At 42.5% G+C, this 17,556-nt stretch overlaps 1 protein-coding gene and 1 pseudogene across 3 annotated transcripts in view; both read left to right on the top strand.

Annotated features, from left to right (window-relative positions):
* Positions 1 to 2,026: 2,026 nt before the first annotated feature.
* The window catches only part of ATRN (attractin), a 156,938-nt gene continuing 141,408 nt past the window's right edge, over positions 2,027 to 17,556 (top strand). For 2 of the 3 annotated variants that reach the window (XM_053671406.1, XM_037147756.2), the window contains exon 1: positions 2,027 to 2,525. In XM_053671406.1, coding sequence (XP_053527381.1) covers positions 2,152 to 2,525 — 374 coding nt within the window. In that variant the 5' untranslated portion in view covers positions 2,027 to 2,151. Of the gene's footprint in view, positions 2,526 to 9,183; positions 9,303 to 17,556 lie in introns of those variants that run through there. The other variant, XM_053671407.1, reaches the window with a different exon arrangement.
* LOC119051153 (60S ribosomal protein L31-like) lies at positions 6,570 to 8,034 on the top strand (annotated as a pseudogene).

Raw genomic sequence — 17,556 nt, 5'->3', positions numbered from 1 at the left:
TTTTTGAGAGGATTTAGGAAGTTTTGCTGTATGAGTCAAGACCAGTCATTCATATGGAAAAGCAGCTTGGGTGGGCCCATAAGTTGGGTGGGATGGAATCTCTGGGGATCTCCAAGGCAGGTCAAACAGTGTTAGCCAGGTTGATGGAGTCTGAGATATGGCACCAGCTTGCCAACTCCGCTGGGAGAGGGTTTAGAAAAGGGACCATGGCCTTTGCTTGCCTTGATGCCAGACAAGTTAATTTCTTCCTGTATGTCATTCATGCCTTTCAAGCTGCTACCCCGGTGCCGGAGTTCACAGGGAGTAAATCTGAGTAGATGAGTCTATGTGTGTGGGATCATTAAGAGGAATTTCTTAGGGCTCTAGAAGTTTCTTCCACTGACTCAATCCTTGCTGATTTTTGCATCCAGAAGTTGTGGGGACTTAACTTCTAGGCACTGGAAGGGTTCCAGGATGGGCTGGGGGGGCCTGGTCTGGGCCTGGGATTCCTCACTCTTGAGATATCCCTCCCACATTTTTATCTACCACATGTGTTTGAGGGACCAGCCTGTTCCATGTCTGCACTCCTCCTGCCAGTCTGGATGGATGTAGTGTCTCTAATTCCATCGTTGTTAGACTTTCTATTCACTTGATTCTTGATGGTTCTGAGTGATGGTTATTCTATGTTTTAGTTGTAATTTTGATATGGTTGGCGAAGAGGCAAGCCATGTCTGCCTATGCCACCATCTTGACTGGAAGCTCCATGAATATTTTCACAGCACAAAGCTTATGCCAGACAGTACGCTAGTTATCTATTGCTGAGAAACAAACCTCTCTAAGACACAGTGGCTTGAAAACAGCTGCCATTTTACCATTTCTTAGGATTTTGGGTAAGGCACAGGGGGAAAGACTTGTCTCTGTTCTAGGTTATGAGGAACAGTCCAGCTGGTTGGAACAACTTAATTGTCTTCTTCCCTCAATGACTGGTCCCTCAGCTGGGATGGGTCCACCAGGTTCCTGTGTCTGACCTAAGTTGTTGGTGATAATTGGGCCCCTACTTTTCCTCAGTGTCATCTCTGTATGTGGTCTCGCCACAGCCAGATGGAAGTGGGGGATCAGCACAGGATTAACAACAACTCAGAATCAAGATTGCCAAGTACTCCTAAAGCTCAGATCTGGAACTGGCACATTCTCACTTCTGCCACGTTCTTCTGTTGGTTAAGTCGAGACATAGGTCCAGTCCAGATCCAGGGTCAAGGACCACACAAGGTTATAAGCGTGTTTTATTGGGGACCACCTAAATAATAAACTACCTAGCAAAAAGGGCTCTACAGGCAGATTTGGGAGGGCTGAGGGTGATTTTATCCCTAATTTTACCTTGCCCCATATTCAGAGATGACTGGAGGGCAAATAGTGGGGAACAAGGTAACCCCAAACTTCCTCCACAGAATTAAACGTGTGCGGGAGGTGGGGGCTCTGATCTGCTCCTGAATCAAGGGAGGTTGGCCTGGGCGTGTATTCATTAGCCTATTAAGCATTTACTGAGCAGTTTAAGCGCTAGGTTCTTAACATTTGCGTTATCTCGTTATCCCTATTTTACAGAAGAAAGTAGAGGCTGGAATGCAGTGCCTAGCACCACACCACGACGCAGCCTCCTTGGCTCTTTTCACCCGGCTGCTAAACTTGGGGCAGAGCGGTGACAGGCGCCAGCGTTTGCCGGAGGGGAGCGCTCGACACGACCCGCTAAGCTAGCAGAGCGCTCGGCTCCCAGGCAGCCACCGGAAAGAGTGCGCTTCAGGACTGCTACCCTGTCACCGCCTTGCTAGGCGAAGAAGAGCAAACACTAGTCCGCCAGGGGGCCCCGGTACCGGGAACCCCGGCTGGGGGGGGGGGCGGAGTAGACGGGGAAGGGGGCGGCTCTCGGAAGCCCAGACGCAGCATCAGACACCCATCCGACCTGCGGACTTCGGGTGCAGAACGCCAGCAGCCCGCCCCCGCCGCCACGCACGCTCGCACGCTGCGGCCCCGCCCGCCGCGCAGCTCTGGCTCCGCCCTGAGGATTGACCGCCCGAGCCACCGTCTGCCCGGCCCCGCCTCGCACGGCCAGGCGAAGAGGAGCCGGCTGTGCCGTGTGTGTATGTGTTCGTGGGGCTCGGTCTCAGCCCCGGGAAGATGGTGGCGGCGGGGGCGGCGGCAGCGACTGAGGCGAAGCTGAGGGGGAGGACAGCAACGACGACAGGGCCCTCGGGCACGAACGGCGAGCGGCTCCGGGACTGGGACGTCCCCGAGGCTGGGAGGCCAGGACTGGGGGCCGGGCTGCGCCTCCCGCAGCTGCTGCTGTTGCTGCTCCCTCCTTTGCTGCTGCTTCCCTGGGCTGCCGAGGCCGCGGCAGCAGCGGCGGTAGTATCGGGCTCAGCCGCAGCCGAGGCCAAGGAGTGTGACCGGCCCTGTGTCAACGGCGGCCGCTGCAACCCTGGCACCGGCCAGTGCGTCTGCCCCACCGGCTGGGTGGGCGAGCAGTGCCAGCACTGCGGGGGCCGCTTCAGGTGAGTGCAAGGTGGTGTTGGAAGGTCGGACCCAGCCAGAGGTTGGGGTTAAGGGGTGCTCGAGACAGCTTCAGACCAGAGGTGGATGCCAGACAGAAAGTGGAGAGGTGGGGCCCCACGCTGTTTGAGGACCGTTTGCTTACGGGGAGATCTTCGTCTGTGGCCTGGGATTTTCGTGCACTGGAAGATGAAAAGGTTCGAGGCAAGGGATGGGGCACCCCAAAGGGGTTTAGGTGCAGCTGGCTACAAGGGAAGAAAGCCTAGGGTCCCAAAGTGAATCGAAGCCAGTCTCTGAAACTGGGCCTCTTGTGGATAAACGAAGTATGAAAGAAAACGTGAAAAAGAGAGCCAGTCTTACTTAAACACTTCGTTTTAACGTTCACTTGTTCCCCAAGGCCTCCTGAGTTCCCCTGCTGATTGGATATATGGGGTAGTCTGAAAAGAACAGGGTGTTGGCAGTGATTTGTTGGCTGGTGATAGAAAAGAAAGAGTAAGATAGTGAGATATTAGAGATAGAAGAATCAATGGTTGTTGGCTTAAGGAAAGTGAGGGCACTAGCCCTTTTGAAGCTCTCCTGAGGCCGCAGATTGGACCAGGTTTGTCGTGGAGAGGGCATAGGAGGTGGTTCCTGTTTGCCCTGATTTCTGGGGAATACCGAGTTCTGAGTTGGCCTGGTTCAGGGCAGTACCTCTTGGAGAGATCACTCATTAATTAATTAGTGGTTATCTATTGTTTGCTTTCGTTGTGCAAGGATTTCCAGATTATATGCACAAATAGATTAGCTAGACTTTGGCCTAGTCCACCAGGAATTTCGAGTATAGCAAAAGAAGGGTATATACACAAATAACCCTAATTGTCTGCCTTGGACAGATATTTACCAAATACTTTTGATCTCAGATGTGGTGGAGTGAGGAAATATGAATAAAAAGAGAGACAGGGTCCCTGCGTTCATGAATCTTGACATTCTAGTTGGGAGACAGGGAATTACCAGTAAAAATGTAACCGAAAGAAATTAACAAGATGGTTTCAGGTAATACTGAATGCTTTCAAGAAAGGAAAACAGATGGTCTGATAGAGAATGATAACTGGTGGGTAATTTTAGGAGAAGCCTCTCATTTAAAGTGTATTTGATCTGAGACCTGAATGAAGCATGTGAGAACCTGGGGGAATTTAGGGGTAGAGAGGTTGTGACTAGCTGGAGAATGAAAGGAAAGCTTTGAGGAGGAGGTGACATTCTATTTGAGCATTGGAGACTAAGTAGGATTTGGATGTGTGCAGCTGGGAAAAAAATTCCAGATGGAAAGAAGGATGCAAACAAAGTATGGAGACCAGAAAGGAGTATTTTGCTGGTGGCAGGCTATATAGAAGAGTTGTGAGAGAGAAGTTTGGAATGGTAGAATTGTAGACTCATGTATTGTCAGATTTTCAAGGGAACTCAGAGAATGTGGAGGAGATGAGCTCTTTATTGTTATGAAAGAAGGAAGTAATTTCACGACCAGTGTGTTGTGGGCTGGCCTTGTAACTTGGGTGTTCTGACTTATGAATGAATATAATCTACACATTTGTTGAGGGCTGTTCTGGGTTAGGTTGTGAGAGACAAGTCAGACACAGTCCTGCTGTTGTGGAGCTTACATTCCAGCTTGCGGGTGAGACATGCAATAATCAACTTAGTATGATTTTGCCGAAGAACATGGAAGTGAAGAGCGGGGGACAGAGAACTTGACGTAGTTTGGTGTGGTAAGGTTGGTGACTGAATAAGGGACTTTTTAGTTGTGATCTGAGGGGTGGATGCTAAGGGGCTTGGGGATGAGCAGAAATGTAGCAGACTGGGTAGAAGGCCAGGTGGCTGAGGCAGAGAGAGCAAAGGGGAGCATGGCAAGACCGGAGTGACAGGCAGGGGCCAAGGCACATGGATCCCTGTTGGATGGGTTGAAATTTTTAACTTTTAGCTTGTGAGCAGTGGATTGGCATAGTTCCTCTTGTTTGAGTGACATTACAGGCTTTTTCCATTGGAGCCAGAGTAGGAATGGCCTTGAGGGTTAGGCCAGAGCGTTTTGAATTTGAGGAGCTTCCAAGATCAAGTGAATAGATGGTTGGGTCAGAGGAAAGTTCTTCCAGGTTCTAAAAATCTGGCATGCCATGGGAGGTAGTGAGGGACTTACCATGAGCCTGTGGAGGTCTCATAGACTCAGTGTGAGGAGGGACAAGCATAGCAAGATCAGTCTGTCTGGAATATTCAGAGTGGGGGAATTCACTTACAGCATGAGAGATGGTGGGCAGCTAGGTGGGAACTGTTGGTGTGGGTCAGGACAGCAGTAACTGGAACTTGAGATGGGATATGGGGTAGGTCCTAAGTGGTATTGTAGAGGTAAGTGACACATCTGTTTTTGAGACTGATTTGTTTTTGGGAAGAGAGAAGGGGGATGGTGAGGGAAAGAAAACTAGATTCTATCTTGGGCAGTTGAGAAGACAGTGATATCAATAAGACACACAGGGACACAGAAGGAACGGATCTGAGATGTGTAATTTTGCACACACTGAGATTGCGGTGCCTTCAGGGTATCCACCTGGCAGGACAGGTGTCAGCACTGGTGTTAGCTGTATATGAAGGAGACTGCCCGGGAGCGGGAGCAGGTCTGAGTGTTCACACAGCCGATTAGGAGGGTTGGAGAAGAATCACTAGGTATGGGAACAGGCAGCCCTGACAGTGGCTGTCTCGGATGGTGTCACATTTGAGTGAAGGAGGTCCCCTGGTTTTTGAGGGTACTGTTTGAGCTGCTTTGAGCTGTATCCCTGTCCTTTCCTTTGACTGTAGTCCTGATAATTCCATTATATTTTGTAGGCTTCTGGAATTTGCGTTTTAAAAAATGAAAGGAAGAGGAACTTATGTCTCTGACTTTTTAAAAAAACTTGAATGAAAATTTTAGCCCTGGCCAGTGTGGCTCAGTTGGTTGGAGTGTCATCCTGTAACAGAAAGGTTGTGGGTTCAATACCCGGTCAGGGCACATAATCTGGGTTGCCTGTTTGATCCTCAGTTTGGATACCTGCAATCCCTGGAGCAGACGTGTATGGCAGGCAACCAGTTGATGCTTACTCTCTCGCACTGATGTTTTCTCTTGCACTGATGTTCTCTCTCCCTTCCTCTCTTTCTAAAAGCAAAGAAAAAATGTCCTTGGGTGAGGATTAAAAAATAATAAAAAATTGTAGTTGAAGGATTTTTTTTAAAGGGGAAGAGTGAAGTGCTGATTTTGATTATAGTAGTGTATATGACACCAACCTTGTTATTAAACAGAGAGACTTTAAAATGAACGCCTTTCTGGCTTGGACTGGCATCAAGTCAGTGTGCTTTTTATTGCACTTTAGTTCCATAAATCCTGTGTTATAATTGCTGTTATAAGGTCTCTATTATTAATTACAAGGAACATAGGATAATAGAGGATTAGATTTCACAGGGGTTATCACTGAGTGCATGCTCTCTCTATGCCAGGACCTGTCAGGCATTTTCATACACACTGTGCCACTTAATTTTCAGGATAACTCTGAGGGTGTTTTATACAATTGGGATTTTTGTGTGGTTGTAGTTAGAAAATCACGTGTCTTTTCCCCAAATGACAGATAACTACAAAAATGATTAATTGCAGAGGACGGAGTTAATGGTGCCATTGTCATAAAAATAACAATCGAGTCTTCGGTGGATGATTTCTAAAGCACAAACACTTTCATTCGTTTTTATATGAACCTTCATAATTCATTGATCTTTTTTTCAACTTGTCATATCGCCATTGAAAATTTTCTTTGGAGGTTAAATATATCCCATCAAGTTAGAGAATGGAGATATTAAGCCCTTTATGAAATTAATATGTATTTAGTTCTTTTAAGTTTCTGCTATACAAAACTTTGGGAGAATAGAATAGAGTAACTTATTGAATTGGGGCTTTATAGTTACCCATGATGTTGAGTTGCCTTCTACAGAAGAAAAAGGAAGACGTAAGCATTTACAGAGCATCCGTTTTGTGCCCGGCATACGTAGTACCAGTAGTAATAGTTACAGCAACAGCTGCCACCATTTTCCTAGCATTTATTCCAATTTTACCAGGTATTGTGTCAAGTGCCTTTTAGGAATTACCCTTTTTAATCTTTAGAGTGAAGGTATTCCTATTTCATAGCTGGGTAGACTCAACCTGGGAGATGTTAAATTACTTGCTCAAGGTCACATAACTCATAAACAATTGTGGTCTAAGCTCAGGCCTTGTCTAATTCCCAAATCCACGTTTTCCATGGTACCATTTGGCCTCTCATACTATCTGAGTCCGTCCGGTCACCCGTTATGAATGTTTTTTGGAAGGGCTGACCTAAATCCTCTGGGGAACACTCTGAGCTTCATTTCCAACCTAAGCTTGGCAGAATGGCTCTTGCAAAGAAGGATGCTGAGAAGAAGGGCTGTTCTGCCATTAACGAGGTAGGGACCAGAGAATACACGTTCAACAAGGGCATCCATGGAGTGGGTTTCAAGAAGCATGCTCTTCTGGCACTTAAAGAGATCCAGAAATTTGCTGTGAAGGAGATGGGAACTTTAGATGTACACATTGACATCAGGCCCAACTAAGCTGTTTGGGCCACAGGAATAAGGAAGTGTCTTACCATACCCAGGTGCAGTTGTCTAGAAAATGTCATGAGGATGAAGATTCACCAAACACGCTCTATACGTTGGTTACCTATGTACCTGATGCCACTTTCAATAATCTACAAATAGTTAATGTGGTTGAGAACTAACTACTGATTGTCAAATACAGTTGTAAAACTGCCAAAAAAAGGTCATTTTTGCCTATATGACTGCCATATGTCTTTTGTCCTGTTTCTCCTAAACTTCACTGTCTTATTTTCTATTCTTTGTTGGGCTTCTTTACTGGGATGTTTTACCGTCACGTCAGAATGAGCCATGTCTAAGACCAAACTTCTTACCTGCATTGAAAAATACTCTTTTGTACTGCCTTATTTCAGTAGCAAATCTGACTTTAGATAACCAAAGGTCAAAATTTAGGAGTAGCCCGTTCTTTCTATTTAGTCTCTCTTTCCTAAAGTCGTAGAAGTTTGTTCCTCTCTGTTTCTCCTGCTGCCGTTCTAGCATACCTGGTCCTTCACCTCGTTGCCAGCCTGCCTGTGTTGCACCCTGACTGGTATCTTGCATCTCCAGAGTCCATTCCACACTCTGTCATATAATCCCCTGAAAACCTGTGTCACTGTCTTGCTCAGACACCGTTTTCTCCCTCCCATTGCTACCTGTAAAATGACTGTCAGCGGAAGGCTCCCTCTGCTTTATGCACGTTCTTTTTCCCTAACCGAATCCTTCTGCCTTACATTTTTTCTGAGTATTTGCTAAATTTAGCACCCTCCCTCCTCCCTGCCTCCACATTCTTCTCCACTTACCTAGATTCTACCCCTTCAATTTCATCTTTAATTCTCTATAATCTGTAATAGCAAATTTTCCAAAATCATACTTGTTATCTTCTTCTGAGATGAGGTATCAACCCATTCAACTCATGGAACGCTTCTGAATGAATGATTATTATGTATTAGGTACAGTGCATACCTTGAGGATAAGAAGGTGGGTAAGGATCAGGCCCTGCTTTCGGATTGCGGGGCTCATAGTTCTGAGAAGACAGCTGCATGTGCAGGCGATTAGAATTTAATAATAAAAACACAGGCAACACGTGGTGCTGGATCAATATGAGGCGGAGAGACTAACCTTGGGGGGCTCTGCTGGAAAGTGTCACAGCGAGGAGAGCATTTTGACAGATCTGAGGAGTCTGGTGTGAATAGTGAGTCACGACAGTGCGGGAGAAGGGCTTTCCATTGTGCAAAGACAGAGAACTGTGGACCATCACACGCATTCCATGTATTAGTTTCCTACTACACAGTAACAAAGTGCCACACACCGGGGGGGTTAAAACAACAGAAATGTCATCTCTAATAGCTCTGGAGGTCCGGAGTCTGAAATGAAGGTGTTGGAGGGGCCACGCTCTCTCCGAGGACCTGAGGGAGAATCTGTTCCTTGCCTTTCTCTTAGTTTCTGGAATTGCCAGCAATTCTGGGCATTCCCTGGCTTGTGGGTTCATCATTTCAGTCTTACATGACACTCTCCCCATGTGACTGTTCTTTTCTTATAAGGAAGCCAGTCATGTTGGATGTGTAACTTGAGTACATCTTGAGTTGAGTATATCTGCAAAGACCCTGTTTCCACATAAAGTCCGTTCACAGGTACTGGGGGTTAGGACTTCACAATATCTTTTTGGCGTTCACAATTTAAACCACAACACTTAGAGCATTGAATGTAGGTGGTTGTTAGAGTATAACTTGTGAGGGATGCGTTGGAAGATGATAATGGCCTTCCCTCTGCCCTTCCTAACAACCTCCAGCTTCAGGACGCATCCTTGACCTAGGCTAAGTCATCAGGTCATTCCAGTCTCTGGCTGCAGTGATTGGTTTGAGGTAAGCATGTGACCTAAGCTGACTCAGAGTGAATCGCAGAACTTGCTGGAGACCTCTGTCCTCTGTGGGTGTTTATGAAGCAGATGCTTTGTCATCTGCATTCTGTGTAGTGAGGATATAAAACTTAGAACTGTTATAGCTTGTAGCATTTCTGTTGTAGCAGGAGCCCACCTGAGGTCAGAGCAGCTCCTAGAGGAGGGAGGATGGCAGAGAAATGGAGACCCGATGACTTTCTGAATCTCTGGATCAAGCCTTGCCTAAAGCTGTTGTACTTTTCAGTTTTGTGAGGTACTACATTTTTCTTTTAAGTTTTATTTATTTACTTTTATTTTTATTTTTTTAATACTTTATTATTTATTTATCTTTAGAGGGGAAGGGGGGGAAGGAGAGAGGGAGAGAAACATCAGTGTATGGTTGCCTTTTGTGCGTCCCCTGCTGGGAACTGGCCTGCAGGGAACCAGCCTGCAACCCAGGCATGTGCCCTGACTGGGAATTGAACCAGCCACCTCTCGACTCACAGGCTGGTGCTCAGTCCACTAAGCCGCACCAGCCAGGGCAGTATTACATTTCTTATGCCAGTTAGTATTAGATTTTCTGTCCTTTACAATATGGAATAATTCATAACATACAGAGGGATGTAGGGCCAGATCATGAAAGTCTTTTTATTCCATACCAAGGAGTGTGGGCCCAGTGCTCTTGGCATTGATGATGTGGTCTAAATTCCTGATCTTTTTCTATAAAGTCTCCCAGTGTTCCAATTTTGATGTGCATATATGATCTGAACCCCACGTTACCATAGGCAGTACTTTTTAGCTTATTTCTTTGTTACTGCTTAACTGGGATTGCCAGCTACCAGCGGAGATGAGACCGTTCTTACTGCCCTGTACCCCAGCCCTGTTTCGCCAGTTTCACGTCTGAGGGCTCATCAATCGTTACTTTATTTATAAGTCGTATTGGATATGATTTCTATCAAAATTCTTTTAGTGACAGACACCCGACTCATACAAGCCTAAGAGAAAAAGATGGGAGAGAGTTACTGGTTTGTGTGACAGAAAGGTCAGTGGGCTATTGCGGCTTCATGCATAACTGGATCCAGGGAGCCCGTTGGTGTCCATTCCTCCATGTCTTTGTTTGCTCTGTTCTTTACTAGCCTCACTCTCAGGAAGGCTGTCTTCATGTAGTGCCTCCAGAAGCTAAATCGAACTTGCTTAGCATCCTCCTGAGCTGAGTACCTGTTCCGGGGTGGGCGATGAGGTCCAGCTCCATTAGATGGCGTGAACTGAGAAAGGGGACAAAGAAGGAGAAAGGAAAACACATGCAGTGTTACAGAAAGTGGGCCGGTGCTGGGCAAGTGAGAACAGTAACATCTCTGTGTATTCTTAGAACCTGCCATTTAGTGAATACTAAGTGTTGATGATAAAAATTGGGAATGGTCCGGATACTATTAAATCAAGTAATAAAGTGCGGGGCCCAGTTCATCAGGAATTTACTGTCATTACACGGAGTTGTGAGGGACCCACTAGATGGAACTGGCTCTTTGAGGTTACTACAGTGGGCGCTGTCCAGGGTTGAGTGTCAGTCTAGTAGAGCCAAGTCACTGAATTGCATTACTCATCTCTTAGTGTTGTAATGAGGGAATAGGGGGGATTATGGGAGGAAGCAAACAAATATGTGTTTATTGAGTGAAATTATGCTATGTTGAGTACAAACTTAACTGTATGTAGAATACTTATATAATTGACATTTAAATTAATGTTTTTGGCTGACTCCTTGAAGATAGAATTTTCTTATTTGAAAAGGTAAAAATATGGTTGTTGAGTAAAAAGAAAGATGAGCATGAATGTCTTAATTGTAAGAGTTGTGATATATTCAAAAGCAGATATCTGACATTTATACTTTACCTCTGTAAAAGATTCCTGAGATAGGCAAATAGTTTCTTACTTACTATGATATAGACAACAGAGAAATATGTAAAAGAAAAGCAGAGTGTGTTTATGATCTAAACAGTTTTGTTCTAAATATAACTAACTGATTTAATAAATTTGTAGGTTATCTTTATCTTAAGGATTAAATGTAGAAGTGTTTACCTGGAACTGTGGTTGAACTGAAGTTATTATATTGGTTTTTCTCTTTCACAAAGTCTTGTTTCTAAAACTGAAATGAAACTATAGTTGTACTTTTCAAAGTAATTGTATCTGAAAATTTATCAGCCACTAACCTATTATGAAATTTGTTTTCCACTTCTGTTCTTCACCATTTTCTGTGATTTCCCAAAGGCATTATGGCAAAAGCGACACTCACCCTATATTATATACTAATCTAAGCCTTTAGTTTGTTACTTTTTCCCATTTTTGCTTTTTACCCGATTCTTTCAATCTAGCCCTGTATTACCAGTCTTTTTCTAATGTTTTCTCCTGAGGTGGCTTTCTGATATTTACCTTGCTTTTTTCCCTTCTCCTTGTTTTATTGACATCATATCCCTTTAACTACTTTGCTTTTAGCACTTGAGACCCTGCTTTGATTTTTGTCCTTTCACTTTTTAATTCTTTAAGTTTTCAGTTTTTTCAAGTTACATTTGGAGAGAATTTTAACTCTGGCTGTTTATGTACATGTTTACTCACCTAGAATCTATCTTTCACTTGAGGAGGTTAATTTTAGTCACGGTTGAATATGCCATCGCTGAGTGTATTCTTTTAGAATTTAACATTAACATTAATTTTTAAATTAATTCCTCTTGGTCCTTTTTTAAAAAAAATCTATTTTATTTTATTTATTTTTAAAGATTTTATTTGTCTTTAGAGGGGAAGGGAAGGAGAGAAGGAGAGAAATATCAGTGTGTGGTTGCCTCTAGTGGGTTCCCTGCTGGGACTTGGCCTGCAACCCAGGCATGTGCCCTGACTGTGAATCGAACTGCAATCCTTTGGTTTGCAGACTCGAGCTCAGTCCACTAAGCTACACCAGCCAGGGCCCACTTGGTCCTTTTTGCATTCTAATTAAGAATTTTAAATTTATTTGTTAATAAACTTATAACCATTAGAGGTGGAAGTTTTATCAGATGCTGTTGACACAGGTCAACCTCTCTTCACCTCTCTTCACGGTATTTTTGATTCACAGATCCTTTCAGAAACATGTATATTGTACTGGACGCTCTTAGGAATTAAAAGATAACCTTAAAAAATGTATCCTGGCTTTGATAAATGCTTTTAATAAAGTAAAAAGTAATTTCTTAATATTATAATGTACATTTTAAATGTAATTCATAATGATATTCACAATGTAAAAAATTTGACCTTTTCTCTGTTTAACATATGCTACATGTTTAATGTGTTTTAAGTTAATGTGTAAGGAAAAGCATGATTTATACACAAATAAAAATGACATTTAATTTTGGGATCAAGTGTACATTAACATAGAGATCAAATTTGACTTTGCTTTGTACTATAGAAATAGACAGCTTTCTTCTCCTAATGATTGATATTTCATAGGTTTGTGCTTTAAAAATTATTTCTTAGAATTTTCTGTATTTTGTTTCTAGGTGATAAAATAATAGTCATTTCAGCTATTTGTAAGCATTTCTCCACAATAGCTTGTTTCTTGTGTGAATGGTTTTTTTCAAAACTGAAAAGGCCAAACTGGCTATAATTGTCAATTTCCCTCTTTTAACATTGGTTTTTGAAGTGAAAAAGATGTTTTGCAAATCTATACGAGGATTTTGATCAGAAGGTTTGGCAAATTGATCTTGAGGCATATTTGTAGGTACGGATTAATTTTATGCCCTTCCATAACTCGTACTTAAACATCATGTCTTATAGTTCTCTTTTAATAGATGCCATTACTGTCTTTTAATTGGAACATTATTTGAACTACTGGTTGAGCAACAGTGAACAACCTTGACCAAGTAACTGGTTGCTTTAAAGTAACTGTATGTTTGGTGCTGGTTCAGTCTCTCTGGGCTGATTTTAACTTTCTTTTAATATGAAGTATCTCAAGCCGATGGAAGAAGTACAAAGAGTAATAAAACAAACAGCTTTGAACCTACAACTTGGCCTTGCTGAATTTCCCTCATAGTAATATTGTTACTCCATAATAATATTAATATAACTTATGAAATATAAAATATTGCAGATATCAACCGGATTCTCCACTACCCCTTCCTAGCCCTGCTACTCGCTCCCCACAGGTAACTGGTGTGGAGTCGACGTGTGTCATCTCGCTTGCACGCAGGTTTCTACCTCTGCTGCAGACCCACACCCACACGTGCACATCCAGTCCTGTTTCCAAAAACAGGGTCATGGTTTTCATACTTCACAAAAAGTAAACATGCTTTTCTTACCTGAAAACAACAAATTGTTAAGTATTTCTGAGATTTGTGTTCATAAATGCAGTTCTAGTTGATTCTAGCTGTGTTCATTACAGAACACCCATTACTCGTTCATCGTCCTGCTGTTGGACATTTAGATTTTTCCAGTTTGTGCCATTATACACAGTGCTACCATTAACACTTTACACAGCTCCTGGTGTATGCGTGCATGATTTTCCTCTAGGATAGTGATTTTTAAACTTTTGGACAGGCACCTCCAAAATAATTTAAAAATTCTGTTGACTTCCTTGCATACTTTTAGGTTGACATGCAGTTAACTTATACCATTAAAAATGATTTATATAGTTGCAAAGACTATCAGTTCTGAAATAGTACAGAGTTACTGAAAAGGACCCGTTATATTACTTTTAAAAATTTATTGAGCAGGCCCTGACCGGTGTGGCTCAGTTGGTCGGGTGTTGTCCCATGAAGTTGAAAGGTCGGTGGTTCAGTTCCGGTCAAGGCACGTGCCTGGGTTGCAGGTTTGGTCCCAGGTCGGGGCCCATGAGAGAGGCAACCTCTCAGTGTTTCTTTCTCACGTCGATGGTTCTCTCCCTTTCTGTCTCCCTCCCTTCCTCTCTCTCTAAAAACAAATACAATCTTTTAAAAAATTAATTAAATGGAATGCAAATTCCATAGTAGTTTGATACCATTTTCATTCATTAAAAAAAAAAAAAGATGTATATGATCTTCTTTGTGTTGTTTCTTTTTTTGGCTTAAATTTTAATTTTTATTCTAATTCACTCATATGATTTTTTTCTTGGATTATGAATTCTGTCCACTGCTCTGTATGTTACATTTATTTGAATTGCTTTTTTCTTGCTTTTGCTCATTTGTCTATTAGGTGGTTTGTTCTCTTGTATAGATTTGTAGGCATTCTTTGTATATACTGGATTAATTTTGGGATTATATAGTCAGCAGTGATCTAGTGAATGGCTTTTAAATTTTTATTTCACAATTTAAAAATTGTACCTATAAATGATTGGGTAAATAAGTAGAGGATGAGAAGGGGCAAATCTTACAGAAGAATTCTGGACAATATAAGTAGATGCTCCACCTTCCAGGATGTGGAGCTTAATTTCTCTTTACTGCTTCCCTTGAGTATACCCTGGGTTTAGTGACTCTTATCCAAATACTAGAATATGGAAAGGGGAAAATAGTAATGATACAGGGGAAAAACCTTGTACGCACTTACCTTCACTAACTGATCAGGGTGAAGCTTCCAATGATAAGATATGTTGCTTTAATGCGCTACCAGATACATGATTAGGAGGGAACATTGCCTCTTTGTTATTTTTTCCCCAAACCATGTAACTCTTTTTGTTCTAATCTCTCTATTCCAGTTTCTTTTTTTAAATATATTTTATTGATTATGCTATTAGAGTTGTCTCATGTTTTTCCTCACCTTTATTCCCCTCTGCCTGCCCCTGCTCTCCTACCAGCATTCCCCCCACCTTAGTTCATGTCCATGGGTCATACATATAAATTCTTTGGTTTCTCCATTTCCCATACAGTTCTTAACCTCCCCTGTCTATTTTGTACCTGCCTTTTGTGCTTCTTATTCCCTGTACCTTTTTGCACATTCTCCCCTCACTTCTCCCCACTGATAACCCTCCAAATGATCTCCATTTCTGTGATTCTGTTTCTGTTCTAGTTGTTTGTTTAGTTTGTTTTTGTTCTCGTTTTTTAGGTTCAGTTGTTCATAGTTGTAAGTTTGTTGTCATTCTACTGTTCATATTTTTTATCTTCTTCTTTTGCTTAGATAAGTCCCTTAAACATTTCATATAATAATGGGTTAGTGATGATGAACTCCTTGAACTTTACCTTATCTGGGAAGCACTTTATCTGCCCTTCCATTCTGAATGATAGCTTTGCTGGGTAGATTAATCGTGGATGTAGGTCCTTGCCTTTCCTGATTTGGAATAGCTCTTTCCAGCCCCTTCTTGCCTGCAAGGTTTCTTTTGAGAAATCAGCTGATAGTCTGATGGGAGCTCCTTTGTAGGTAACTGTCCCCTTTTTTTTGCTGACTTTCCGATTCTTTTCTTATCTTTAATCTTGGATAATGTAATTATGATGTGCCTTGGTGTGTGTTTCCTCGGGCCCAACTTTTTTGGGGACTCTCTGAGCTTCCTGGACTTCCTGGGAAGTCTATTTCCTTTGCCAGGAGGGAAGTTCTCCTTCATTATTTGTTCAAATAAATTTTCAATTTCTTGCTCTTCCTCTTCTCCTTCTGGCACCCCTGTGATTTGGATGTTGGAACATTTAAAGTTGTCCTGGAGGTTCCTAAGCCTCTCCTCATTTTTTTGAATTCTTGTTTCTTCATTCTGTTCCTGTTGAATGTTTATTTCTTCCTTCTGATCCAAATTGTTAATTTGAGTCTAAGTTTCCTTCCCTTCACAGTTGGTTCCCTGTACATTTTCCTTGATTTTGCTGTGCATGTAGCCATCATTTCTTCCTCTATTTTGTGACCATACTCAACCATTTCTGTGAGCATCCTGAGCACCAGTGTTTTGAGCTCTGCATCTGATAAGTTGACTATCACTTCATTGCCTAGTTCTATTTTGGAGCTTTGATCTGTCCTTTCATATGTCTTTGTCTGGGCACAGCTGTTACGTTGTAAGGGGCGGAACCTTAGGTGTTCACCAGGGCGGGGCAATGCCCATGGCTGTGTTGTGGCACTGTATGTGGGGGAGGGGTCCAAGAGGGAACAGTGCTGCTACTTGCTTGGCTCTCTGCTGGCTTTCAGTCACTTGCTCCACTACCCGCAAGCAAATTGGGCCCTTCTGGTGCTGCTTCCCAGGTGGATGGTTTTGTGTATGTTCTAGGACCCTGTGGGTCTCTCTGATAACCTCTCCTGTGAGGCTGGGAGTTTCTCCCGCTACTGCAATACCCACAGGTCTTTTCAGTCAGAGATTTTGAGGCTTTATTTCCCCACACTGGATCCCTGCATTGTACCCTGTGCCTTGCTCCCCAGCTGTTCCTCCTAGCTTATCTATATGAAAATGTGGACAGCATGGTCCTCCAGCCACCTCTTTGCCTGCCCTGGTCCACTGGCTGCCCTCTTCCCCTCCTGGTCCTCTAGTTGCAGCCTTGCTGTGGTCCTCTCCACCCCTCCTACCAGTTTGGATGAATGTTTCTTGTTTAACTCCTTGGTTGTCAGAATCAATCCACAGTTCGATTTTCTGGCGGTTCTGGTTACTTTTTTGTTTTTAAATTTGTTGTGGTTCTTTTGGTTGTGCGAGGAGGTACAGTTCATCTACGTATGCCTCCAATTTGTCCAGAAGTTTGAAATTTCTAATTTTAATATAGTCAGTTTATCACTCGTTCTTTATTTCTTGTGTTTTTTGTGTTACATTAAAAAATTTCCTTCCTGTACTGATATAAAGATACTCTTCTTCCTCAATATTCAAAATTTTTGCTTTTTTACATTTTGATCTTTTATTTACCTGTAATTTATTTTTATGTGTAGTTTTTTATAATTATCTAATTTAATTATTTTTATTTAATAAGCAGTTGTCCCAGTCCCATTTATAGAATGATATGTTTTCCCCTTACAGATTTCAAATACACCTTGGTCATGTAAGACATCAAATTTGTCTTAGTTGTTTTTAGCCTTTTGCTTCTCTAATTTCAATAAAAATTTTGTTGAGTTTATTTTTTTATCCTCATCTGGGGACGGTTTTTCATTGCTTTCAAGAGGAGTGGGAGGGAGAGAGAAAAAGAGAGGGGAACATTGACACAAGAGAAACATCAGTTGGTTGCCTTCTTATAAGTGCCCTGACTGGGGATCAGACTTGCAGCCTGAGTATTTACCCTGACTGGGAATCTAACCCACGATCTTTCGGTCTATGGCATGATGCTCCAACCAGCTGAGCCACACCGTCCAGGGCCCTTGTTGATATTTTGTTGGAATTTTGGTACAGAGATTCACCCGGAAAATTTGTCATCTTTGTGATGTAGAGTCTCCCCATCCAGACATGCTTTATATTTCCATTTACTTAGGTTTTTTTAATGTCTTTAAGTAAATTCTTATAACTTTTTTCAAAGTGGTCTGAAATACTTTTATTGGATTTACCCCTACATACATAATTTTGTTCCTATGACTGTAACCTAATGGATTACTGTGGTGCATGGAAATGGAATTTGTTTTTATTTAAATTAAAAAAAAAATTCTTGACAGTA

Source organism: Artibeus jamaicensis, unplaced genomic scaffold (assembly GCF_021234435.1).
Source record: "Artibeus jamaicensis isolate MK-2021 breed Jamaican fruit bat unplaced genomic scaffold, CSHL_Jam_final contig_685, whole genome shotgun sequence".
In the NCBI taxonomy this organism is placed as follows: domain Eukaryota; kingdom Metazoa; phylum Chordata; class Mammalia; order Chiroptera; family Phyllostomidae; genus Artibeus; species Artibeus jamaicensis.
Note: the sequence above shows the minus strand (reverse complement) of the source record. Positions and strands in the feature narration are given on the sequence as shown.